Raw genomic sequence first — 12,674 nt, 5'->3', positions numbered from 1 at the left:
GTACAGTAATACTTATGTTCCTAGCTCCAACAGTACAGTAATACTTATATTCCTAGCTCCAACAGTGCAGTAATACTTATGTTCCTAGCTCCAACAGTACAGTAATACTTATATTCCTAGCTCCAACAGTACAGTAATACTTATATTCCTAGCTCCAACAGTACAGTAATACTTATGTTCCTAGCTCCAACAGTGCAGTAATACTTATGTTCCTAGCTCCAACAGTACAGTAATACTTATGTTCCTAGCTCCAACAGTACAGTAATACTTATGTTCCTAGCTCCAACAGTACAGTAATACTTATGTTCCTAGCTCCAACAGTACAGTAATACTTATGTTCCTAGCTCCAACAGTACAGTAATACTTATGTTCCTAGCTCCAACAGTGCAGTAATACCTAACAATACAAAACAATACACACAAATCCCCCAAAAATGTCATTAAGAAATTAAGAAATATCAGAATGAGCAATGTCAGAGTCCGAAATATACAGTCGGAACTTTACATACATTTAGGTTGGAGTCATTAAAACTTGTTTTTCAACCACTCCACAAGTAAGTAATTTGACCAACAATTGTTCACAGACAGATTATTTCACTGATAATCACAATTCCAGTGGGTCAGAAGTTTACATACACTAAATTGACTGGGCCTTTAAACAGGTTGGAAAATTCCAGAAAATGATGTCATGGCTTTAGAAGCTTCTGATAGGCTAATTGACATCATTTGAGTCAATTAGAGGCGTACCTGTGGATGTATTTCAAGGCCTACCTTAAAACTCAGTGCCTCTTTTCTTGACATCATGGGAAAATCAAAAGAAATCAGCCAAGACCTCAGAAAAAAAAGTGTAGACCTCCACAAGTCTGGTTCATCCTTGGGAGCAATTTCCAAATGCGTGAAGGTACCATGTTCATCTGTACAAACAGTAGTACGCAAGTATAAACCCCATGGGACCACGCATCCGTCATACCACTCAGGAAGGAGATGCGTTCTGTCTCCTAGAGGTGAACGTACTTTGGTGCGAAAAGTGCAAATCAATCCCAGAACAACAGCAAAGGACCTTGTGAAGATGCTGAGGAAACAGGTACCAATGTATCTATATCCACAGTAAAAGAAGTCCTATATCGACATAACCTGAAAGGCTGCTCAGCAAGGAAGAAGCCACTGCTCCAAAACCTCCATAAAAACTACAGTTTGCCACTGTACATGGGGAGAAAGATCGTACTTTTTGGAGAAATGTCCTCTGATCTGATGAAACAAAAATAGAACCGTTTGGCCATGATGACCATCATTATGTTTGGAGGAAAAATGCGGAAGCTTGCAAGGCGAAGAACACCATCCCAACCGTGCATCATTGGGGTGGCAGCATCATGTTGTGGGGGTGCTTTGCTGCAGGAGGGACTGGTGCCCTTCACAAAATAGATGGCATCATGGGGCAGGATAATTATGTGGATATATTGATGCAACATCTCAAGACATCAGTCAGGAAGGTAAAGCTTGGTCGCAAATGGGTCTTCAAAATGGACAATGACCCCAAGCATACTTCCAAAGTTGTGTCATAATGGCTTAAGGACAACAAAGTCAAGGTATTGGAGTGGCCATCACAAAGCCCTGACCTCAATGCTATAGAACATTTGTGGGCAGAACTGAAAAAGTGTGTGCGAGCAAGGAGGCCTACAAACCTGACTTAGTTACACCAGCTCTGTCAGGTGGAATGGGCCAAAATTGACCCAACTTATTGTGGGAAGCTTGTGGAAGGCTACCCGAAATGTTTGACACAAGTTAAACAATTGAAAGGCAATACTACCAAATACTAATTAAGTGTATGTAAACTTCTGACCCACTGGGAATATGATGAAAGAAATAAAAGCTGAAATAAATCACCCTCTCTACTATTATTAAGACATTTCACATTCTTAAAATAAAGTGGTGATCCTAACTGACCTAAGACAGGGAATTTTTACTAGGATTGAATGTCAGAAATTGTGAAACTGAGTTTAAATGTATTTGGCTAAGGTGTATGTAAACTTCAGACTTCAACTGTAAATGTATTTAATGGTGTGTAGACAGTATGGACAGTATATGTGTGTACAGCAGTACAGCAGTAGTTACATAGGATGAGCCTTGACTAGAATACAGTATATACATATGAAGTGGGTAAAACAGTTATGTAAACATTATTAAAGTGACCCGTGTTCAATGACTATGTTCACAGGGCAGAAGTCTCTAATGGGTAGAGTACCAGGTGGTAGTCGGCTAGTAACAGTTTACTAAGTTATGGGCAGGGTACTTGACGGAGGCCGGCTAGTTGTGACTATTTAACAGTCTGATGGCCTGGAGATAGAAGCTGTCTCTCTGTCCCAGCTTTGATGCAGCTGTACTGTCTCCTTGCTCTAGATGGTAGCTGTTTGAACAGGCCATGGCTCGGGTGGCTGAGGTCCTTGATGATCTTCTTGGCATTCCTGTGACACCGGGTGCTGTAGATGTCCTGTAGGGCAGGCAGTGGGCTCCCAATGATGCATTGAGCTGACCGCGCAACCTTCTGGAGAGCCCTGCTGTTGCGGATGGAGCAATTGTTGTACCAGGCGGTTATACAGCCCAATAGGATGCTCTCAATAGTGCATCTGTAGAAGTTTGTGAGGGTCAACCTCCTGAGGTTGAAAAGGCACTGTTGAGCCTTCTTCCCCACACTGTCTTTGTGAGTGGACCATTTCAGTTTGTCAGTGATGTGCATGCCGAGGAACTTGAAGCTTTTGACCTTCTCCACTGCGGACATTGTTTCAACTCTAACTATGGTGTGTTAGTATGGTTTGTGTGTGTGTGTGTGTGTGTGTGTGTGTGTGTGTGTGTGTGTGTGTGTGTGTGTGTGTGTGTGTGTGTGTGTGTGTGAGATAGTCTTCAGAGGATTAGAACATCAAGATATGGGTAGAATGTGAATATGTAAAAAATATATATATATATATAAAAAAAAAAAACGAACACTCTTTGTTGCTCTAATACTCGCATTTATTTTTTATTACTAGAACTGACTTTGCTGATAGCTACTTTATTTGCACTCAGGTAATGTAGATCACAGGTGTTATGTCATCTATAACTAAAACTAGACTAGAGGAAGAGGGAGAGAGAAAGAGAAGGGAAGGGAGGGAGGCTATGGGGAAATGGGATGATGTGGGATGATGAATACAAAAGGGATTGGAGACAGAGAGAAAGGGGGAGGAAGAGTGAGGATAAAAAGGGACGAAGTGAGAGGAATGGATGTAGAAACACTGCAATCAGGGTCCGGTCATCATTGAGTCAATGTTCAGATGTTTTTCTCCTTTACACAGAGTAGCCTGAGACACAGAGGGCTGGGATATACAGCTGAGTATAGCAGAGTATAGTAGAGTACCGTAGAGCGGAGTCCAGTAGAGTAGAGTAGAGTCCGGTAGAGTACGGTACAGTAGAGTACAGTAGAGTACAGTAGAGTAGTGTAGAGTAGAATACATTAGAGTCGGGTAGAGTCCAGTAGAGTACAGTACAGTACAGTAGAGTAGAGTAGAGTAGAGTAGAGTAGAGTAGAGTACAGTAATGTAAAGTAGAGTGGTGTTGATCTAGTTCAGTTCAGTTGCATTAAAGTGCAACAAGTAGGAGCTTGATTAGACAGCATACTTAACAAGTTTGAGAACTACTGATTTAGCCAATCGAAGCAGGTTAGGTAATAGCTTTAGCCAATGGGATGAGCAGGTTAGGTATGTGCTTTAGCCAATGGGCTGCTTTCCGAACATTTGAATTGTAGATTAGAAAACCAGGAGTACCTGTCTCTCAAGTCACTCACTCAAACACTGCATACAGGTGAGCTTAGCAGAAGTGTGTGTGTGTGTGTGTGTGCGTGTGGGTGTGGGTATGTGTGGGTGTGTGTGTGCGTGCTTGCGTGCGTGCATGTGTGTGTGTGTGTGCATGCATATGTGTGTGTGGTGTGTGTAAATGTAAACCGTGTTAACAGTACAACTACTAAGTTTAAGGGTGTGTCCTCAGAGTATGGGGTGTGTGTGACATAATCTTTCTGCACCTGAGTATACAGAGCACACTAGAATTGATCCCTTGAAAGCACTCAAGTCCCACTCATAACCCTTAGTGGGACAGTGCATCCAAAATAAGGATATATACATTGAAGGGTTGAACTGAAGGGTTGCCGGTTCAAATCCAGGTCTAATGGAAAAATCGAATAGCAGGAGTAAGAATCAATATCTCAGATGTGTCCTAGTACTGCTGTGCTCCAGAGGCTCTGCTGACCTACCGGTGATACTAATCCTGTGTCCGGGATTGGGTACTACTGTGTCAACAAAAGACTGTTTCTGTTGTGTAAGTAAGCAATGAACAACGCCACATGAAGCGGTGGGGGCCGTTCCCTCGAGAACTATACAAATTGTTGCTTTAAGTTTAGCAACTGTCCGATAATCTTCAATCCATCAGAATGAAATATTAATCCATGTCTGATTCTTTGTGTAATAGATCTATACTATTCTATTCTATGTTAATCAACAAGACCTCAGATTTGCCATTTGGTCCTTTGGTTATGTTAAATATCCATTTTAAAGAGGACCCAGAATATATGGTGATCAATATAATCAATATACAGACTGGCCTGGGTCTGAACCAAGATATATGAAAGTATAAGAGAAAATACGGTATACTTTAGAAGTAAGTCAATATGGGATGAAAATCTGTCTGCTGCACCAGCAGTGCAGGGCCCTATGAGTGTTTTTTAAGTTTCCTGCTCAAGGTTAAGTTCTTTTCTCTGGCCTGCTTCTCTAAATATTTAACCTTGAGGCTACCGCCGCCCAAGATACAATATATCCTGACCCCTATGAACCCACACAGTAGCAAAACACACTCCTGCAAGACAACACTCTTTATCAGTACATATGGATTACTGCACTTATCCTCACAGTGTCGTGTCTGTTGATTTGGTCAACATATCACTTTCGTTTCTAGACTACATGTGGCATATATGTGTGTGTGTGTCACTTGTGTGTTTTCTGAGCAGGGGTGGGTACGAATAAGCCTGTTGGCAGTTGCCTGAACAAGTCCTTTTGGTATTCAGTTTGAATTATTTATGACTAAGTGTGCTAACCATTGTACTCTCTCACATATCATACTGTATATCATATAACAATCACACACACCTATAGATGTTTGCCAAGGAAAGAGTTGGATAAGTTTGACCTTTCACCTCATTTCTCTCTCTCTCTCAGCCTCCCTCTCTAACCCTCCCTCTCTGTACTCTCTGGCCACCTGTTTGTGTCAAATGTCGAACATATGCACACAGCATACCGATTTCGCCACACACGTGTCAGTTTAGGCACAGAGATAATTTGGGGAGGGGGAGGGGTGAGTGAGGGAGTGAGAGAGGGGGAGAGATGAATAGGATGAGGGAGGGGTGAAGGGTGAGAGGGGGGAGAGTGGGGAGTGGTGAGAGAGGGGGAGGGGAGGGGGGAGACCGGGTGAAAATGATTTAACATTCTTACCAGGGTAAGGGTCAATTCCATTTCAATTTAGTTAGTTCAAGGCATCCTCATCAAAAACACACAGCGCATTCAGAAAGTATTCAGACCCCTTCCCTTTTTTGCACATTTTCTTACATTACAGCCATATTCTAAAATTGATTAAATAGTTTTTTCCCGTCATCAATCTACACACAGTACCCCATAATGACAAAGCAAAATCAGGTTTTTAGAATTTACTGAAACTGAAATATCACATTTATATAAGTATTCAGACCCTTCACTCAGTACTTTGTTGAAACACCTTTGGCAGCAATTACAGCCTCAAGTCTTCTTGGGTATGATGCTACAAGCTTGGCACACCTGTATTTGGGGGGTTTCTCCCATTCTTCTCTGCAGATCCTCTCAAGCTTTGTGAGGTTGGATGGGAAGTGTCGCTGCACAGCTATTTTCAGTCTCTCCAGAGATGTTCGATCAGTCTTGGTTTCATCAGACCAGAGAATCTTGTTTCTCATGGTCTGGGCCAATTGTATGCCGCCCTATGGGACTCCCGGTCACAACTGGTTGTGACACAGCCTGGGATCGAACCCGGGTCTCTAATGACTCCTCAAGCATTGCGGTGCAGTGCCACTGCGCCACTCAGGAGGCCCCAACAAGGCATTTCTGTTTTTTATTTAGCAAAAAAACTGTTTTTGCTTTGTATTCATGGGGTATTGTGTGTAGATTGATGATGAAATTATTTAATACATTTTAGAATAAGGCTGTAACGTAACAAAATGTGGAAAAAGTCCAGTGGTCTGAATAGTTTCCGATGGCACTGTATAGATTTTTTCAATTTTAGAATTAGAATTTAAATTCAGTTCTTCAATAAATAAAAAAAGGAATCTCCTGAATTGAAATGGAACTGACTGGATTGGTATGACCTTTTTGTTTTTTCAGAGCGAGCCTCTGTGAGTGTGTTCGTCTGTCCATTTGTCTGTCCCTTACAGAACCAGTGGAGTTGGTTGTCTCATTATTGGCTAAAGACAATATTTCACAAGAAACATAGACAGTCTGAGAGACTTGTGTGTGCGTGTGTAAGAAAGAGAGAAACGACAAACCATGGTTCTACAAGAGCAAGAACAGGGACCTCTATAGCGAGGCCAAGAAAAAGCTACACTCAGGAATTAAGGCAGCATTTTACATTTACCAGACACTCTTATCAAGAGTGACTTATAGGAGCAATTAGGGTTAAGTGCCTTTGTCAAGGGCACATCAACAGATGTTTCACCTATTCATGGTTAAAACCAGCAACTTATTCTGTTACTGGCCCAACACCAGCAGTAGGGGAGAGGGGGGCAAGTTGCGGCATTTTTACAATCAGCATCACTTCGTCAAGGGAAATATAGTATTCTGTCTAACAAATATACTGTATCTACATATATTTCAGTATGTTGTGTATCCCTGGAAATAATCAAAATTACTGTAAACATCACAGTTTCTAAAACATCCAATTTAGCACAAAATTCAAAGTCTATTTCACATTGGTTCAACGTAATTTCATTGAAATGAAGTGGAACCAATGTTGAATCAGCCAGTGTGTGACAAGTGGGATGTTGATGTCGTGGTAAGTAAAGCCGCTACATATGTCTGTACTGAATGGGATAATACCACTACCGTTTTAGATTTCCCAAACACAATATAAACACAATCGGATTCACTTTTTTGCACAATAAACAATTTCATATAATTGAATAGTTAGCTCGCATCACAGAACCAAAAAGTAACAAGACACTTTGTATTAAAAAAAAGGAAAAAAGGAAGTGACTCCACTCAAACCAAAAGCCCCCCGGGTAGCAGACAACCCCTCACTGCTGAATAAACTAAACCAGTTTGACTCACAAAGGCCCATAAATCACCAGGATCTACCCCCCTTGCCACTTCCACTCTCAGCCATCTACCTCCCACCCCTCCCTCCCCCATTCCTCTTCAGGCTGCTATACCCTCTACCCCTCTGCCATCCCAGGAACCCCCACCTCTCTGCATTTAGATATATTTAAACTGATACTGTACATTTGTACATCCACTGTATATCAACTGTAATCCACTGTATATCCTTACAGAGTCATTAACATTACAGAGTTAGGGAGGTAAGTCCAGACTCCTGGTCAGTGTGTCACTCTGTTGCTGGTAACCACACACACACACACCCGTGTGCATGCACACATACACACTCTTTCTCTATCGTTGTCTCTTTATCTGTTGAGTGAATAATTAGAGTGAGGTCGTTGACCAGAGGGCGGTCAGATGGTGGAGAGAGAACGAGAGAGAGAAAGAGGTAGAAAACAGGAGAGAAATAGAAAGAGAGAAAATGTACATGTCGTTCCCCCTGACCTTCACACCAAATCAATCATCAACCCCTCCCTCTCTCGCATCCTCCCTCTTTCCCCCCTCCCTCTCTTTCTTCCTCCTTCTTTCCCCCTCCCTCTCTGGCTTCCTCCCTCTTTCCCCCCTCCCTCTCTGGCTTCCTCCCTCTCTGGCTTCCTCCCTCTTTCCCCCCTCCCTCTCTGGCTTCCTCCCTCTTTCCCCTCTCGTTCTCTCTCTTTCTGACTGGAGCAAGATGTTCTTCTACTCTCCCCTCCCCCACTCCTCTCCTCTTTTTTTGACTGTCTTTTATTCTTCCTGCTGGACACCTTAATATCCCCCTGCCCCTCCTGTCTGTCTGTCTGTCTGTCTGTGTCTGTCTGTCTGTCTGTCTTTGTCTCCTCTCACCTCCTCTCCCTCCCCCTTCCCTCCTCTCCCCGCTCAGAGTGATGACATCACGAACAGCCGGTATAAAACCGACCAGTAGGATTGCAGCATAGCAGTCTCTCTGTCCCTCTCTCTCACTCACTCACTCTCTCATTCTGTTTCTGCTCTCTCACTCCCTCTCTCATTCCTCCACACTGCTAACAACATGGCTGAGGCATTCGCAGGCACATGGAACCTGAAGGACAGCAAGAACTTTGACGAATACATGAAGGCTCTGGGTGAGCAGCGTGTGCGTTTGTAGTGTAACGGTAATGGTAAAGGATGGGGTGTGCCTCCATGTGGGTGTGTGCACTTGTGAGAAGGGTGTGAGTGTGCTTGTGTGCACCCACATGTGTGTTTTTGTACTGATGTGTGTTTGTGAACATGAGTGTGTGACACACATGAGCTCACAAATACACATATACGCACAAAAAAACACACACATGCAGGTGTGTGTATCTGTGTGCGCCCTCATATATGTGTGTGGCAGTGGAGGCTGCTAAGGGGAGGATGGCTCATAATAATTGCCGGAATGGTGTGGAATCAAACACATGGTTTCCATATGGTTTGATTCCATTCCATTACAGCCATTATTATGAACAGTCCTCCCCTCAGCAGCCTCCACTGGTGTGTGGGCGCTGCATGTGTGTGTGTGTGTGTGTGTGTAAGTAGCAGAGCATGCGTGTTTAAACGGATAATGCAGCCGTTAATGCTAAGCATGGGAAAACAGGGTGTGTGTTGGACACACACAAATAGAGAACGAAGAGGGAAAGGGACAGGAGAGAGGGAGAGAGAGGGATATCAGGAGGGAGAGAGAGGGATATCAGGAGGGAGAGAGAGGGATATCAGGAGGGAGAGAGAGGGATATCAGGAGGGAGAGAGAGGGATATCAGGAGGGTGAGAGAGGGATATCAGGAGGGTGAGAGAGGGATATCAGGAGGGAGAGAGAGGGATATCAGGAGGGAGAGAGAGGGATATCAGGAGGGAGAGAGAGGGATATCAGGAGGGTGAGAGAGGGATATCAGGAGGGAGAGAGAGGGATATCAGGAGGGAGAGAGAGGGATATCAGGAGGGAGAGAGTGAGGGAGGTTGGATGAAAGATAGAGAAGTAGGAACAGAGCCAGAAAGAATACTTTTTTTATTGAACCTTTATTTAACTAGGCATTTCAGTTCTTATTAATTTACACCAGCCTAACCCGGACGACACTGGGCAAATTGTGTGTCTCCCTAAGGGACTCCCAATCACAGCCGGTTGTGATACACCCCCCCACCAACCTAGTGGTGTGGAGGGGGGGGGGGGGGGGGGGGAGTGGGAGACTCAATTTAATTCAAAGGGCTTTATGGACATTGGAAACATGTTTACATTGCCAAAGCAAGTGAAATAGATAATAAACAAAAGTTAAATAAACTAAAAATGAAACAGTAAAGACTACATTCAAAAAAGTTCCAAAGGATTAGATATTTCAAATGTCATATTATGTATATATACAGTGTTGTAACGCTGTGCAAATAGTTCAATAAAAAGGGGAAATAAATAAACATAAATATAGGTTGTATTTACAATGGTGTTTGTTCTTCACTGGTTGCCCTTTTCTTGTGGTACCAGGTCACAAACCTTGCTGCCGTCTCTCTCGCTCTCTCCGTTTGAATGGGGGAGGGGGGGAATGCCCCTACTGTGAGAAACTCGTTGTAGTCTGAGCTGTGTACACACACACACATAGGGGGTGAAATTCTCTGAAAGAGTGGTCCTTTTTTGAGGCTAGGTTGTGAGGTGGGGTTGAATATTAACATAGTGTGTGTGTGTGACCCGTTCGTTGACCCCTGGGGTTATTAGCTTCGACCCCTCTGCTCTTGTCACCATAGTATTGACCCCCAACCAACTCTCCGGATCACTCAGGCAGGTGCCACAAACTAGCTGTTTGTTGTATGGATTGTGTGACTGTGTCTCTATTTGCGTTGGGAGATCAACTCAGCTGCTACAGAAACATTACTTTAGTTCAGGGGAGGAGGAAAGTACTCTAGAACGGATCACACACAGCTGGGTCTGATGACTTTTGCTGAATGTTTAAAGAACACAGGAAATAGAGATAAGAGTGGGAATTAGATTCCGTTAGATCAGTCCAATCAGCAGTCAGTTTCCACAAACAGAACAGATCAATAAGTGATGCAGTGCACTGTCTGGTGTAAAGACTTCCCTTAGTATGCACCTTTTTATTTTGGACCTATAGTCACATTATGGTCACAAGGAGTTTTTATGGGCTTGAAAAGTCAGTCAGTCACACATCATTAACCCCAAAAGAGTTTTCGTGCATGGGTGCGTGCATGGCCTTTTTCTTCAGAAAGGAATATCTACAGTAAGGGTGGGGCTGTATTGGCAGCAGCAGCAGCAGTCTTTCTAATCAAGATGTGATATGAGATAGTAGGCTATAATGTTCTTATCTAGATGAAGTGTTAACTTGTGATGTGTTTTTGATTGACAGGTGTGGGCTTTGCAACACGCCAGGTTGGCGGTATGACCAAGCCCACCACCATCATCGAGGTAGCTGGAGACACAGTCACTCTGAAGACACAGAGCACCTTCAAGAACACCGAGATCTCCTTCAAACTAGGAGCGGAGTTCGACGAGACCACCGCCGATGACAGGAAAGTCAAGGTAAGAGGTCAGGGTTAAGAGTGCTGATATAGGATCAGTTTAGCCTTTTAGATCATAATTAGTAAGACTATATGGACAGGATGGACCTGATCCTAGATCAGGATGCTGAGACACTGATTTTTATTCCTAGATGTCTAGCTGATGATCAGTCATACTTTATGGTGTGTGTTTTAACCGTATGTTTTTAATGATAACACTTTACAGTCATTTTTATGGCTACCACGTTACACTTTACAGCTATAATGCATTATGATGCCGTTATAATACATTGTAAGAGTTGTCATGAGTGTGTATCCTTATAATGGGGTGAGAGGTCAGGGACTAGAGGTTATGTATGCTGGATTACAGGTAATGGTTGTATCCGCCATGACATGCAGGGTTCAGTAGAAGAGCAAATGATTTCAAACAGACAAACAGAGCCAGAGGCCTTGAAATGTTGGGTGGGTTGAGGGGTCAAAGGTAAGAGGTCAAGGATGATGAGTTGTAGCTTTGTGACCGGAGACAGCTGCTACATGAATCAGAGAGAGAGAGAGAGAGAGAGAGAGAGAGAGAGAGAGAGAGAGAGGCTACTAAGCATGATCTGAGTGAAAAAGAGAACAGACACACCCACACACAATGTCTTACTGTTGAGGAATAGTTACTTTTGTTTGTGTGTGTGTGTGTCTAGTAACCTCAAGTCAACTGTCGATAGGTGGCCACACATGTCACATAGTGCAGGCTAACTTAGTTGAAAATGCAGTCATATCCATTCTTAATCTGCAATTACACACATTCACCACAGTCTCAAACTCACTTAATTAGTAGTAGATTGTATCTTCTTATCGCCTCTCTCCAGTTTTCCCCAGTCAATAGTATGTGACGTGTGTGTTCATAACATATCTCTCGCTCTCTCTAGTCCCTAATAACGATAGACGGTGGTAAGATGGTTCACGTGCAGAAGTGGGATGGCAAGGAGACCACTCTGGTCCGTGAAGTCAGCGGCAACGCCCTCGAACTGGTCAGTACTGAGTGTGTTTTTGTGTACATTTATGGAGCATCTGCATATACATGCACACACTGTATGTATATAAAAAAATCTATATATAAATCTGTGTATATTGTATATCTAACTATCCTCTCCTCTCTTCTCCATAGACTCTGACTCTGGGTGATGTCGTCTCCACACGCTCCTACGTCAAGGCCGAGTGACAACATTCCCCAAAAAACTGCACTACCCTTTGCCACACCTGCCCCCAAAAACAACCCTACCACTGACCCCCACTGCAACGACCTCTAACCCGTCTGACCGAACCCCTGACTCCCCCTGCTGTCCCGTCCTTCTCTTTGCAGTGTTTCTCTTCTGTATGAAACACTGAATAAATTCCACTTGTGTTTTTTTTCTCTAAAACCGCTTCTCTGTCAATCACACTCACCATGACAACAGTCACAGTATATAAACCATTGTGTATAGATAAGTCATTGGTTATAACACTGGGTACTGCACCTACACACTAGTTTCATGAAACCACAGGAATTTTTCCACTGGCCTAGAGGAAAGTCAACTCATCTACCAACGTTGTGTGGCAACCATTTTGTGCCAAATGGCTCATCACTTCTTACAGTAGTAGGATCCATCAGGGTGAGGCACGGCAGCCATTTTGTGCCAAGCTGAGATCAGAGGCTGCTGTTTGGAAACAGCACATGGCTCCTCAGACAGATCAAGGCAGTTTGTTTGTTGCCACAACACCAAGTAAAGGCCTTTCCACTTTGACCCATTTCTGAGTAGTTATG

At 43.4% G+C, this 12,674-nt stretch overlaps 1 protein-coding gene across 1 annotated transcript; it reads left to right on the top strand.

Moving 5' to 3' along the window:
* The first annotated feature begins 8,345 nt into the window (after positions 1–8,345).
* Positions 8,346–12,157, top strand: fabp3 (fatty acid binding protein 3, muscle and heart). The gene is given in 4 exon segments (NM_001124713.1): positions 8,346–8,490; positions 10,732–10,904; positions 11,800–11,901; positions 12,039–12,157. Coding segments are annotated over 4 exon segments (402 nt in total). The 5' UTR covers positions 8,346–8,417; the 3' UTR covers positions 12,093–12,157.
* Positions 12,158–12,674: the final 517 nt, after the last annotated feature.

The sequence above is a fragment of the Oncorhynchus mykiss genome, chromosome 18 (assembly GCF_057628025.1).
Source record: "Oncorhynchus mykiss isolate SJ-2025 chromosome 18, ASM5762802v1, whole genome shotgun sequence".
Lineage (NCBI taxonomy): Eukaryota > Metazoa > Chordata > Actinopteri > Salmoniformes > Salmonidae > Oncorhynchus > Oncorhynchus mykiss.
This window is presented reverse-complemented; position numbering and strand designations above follow the sequence as displayed.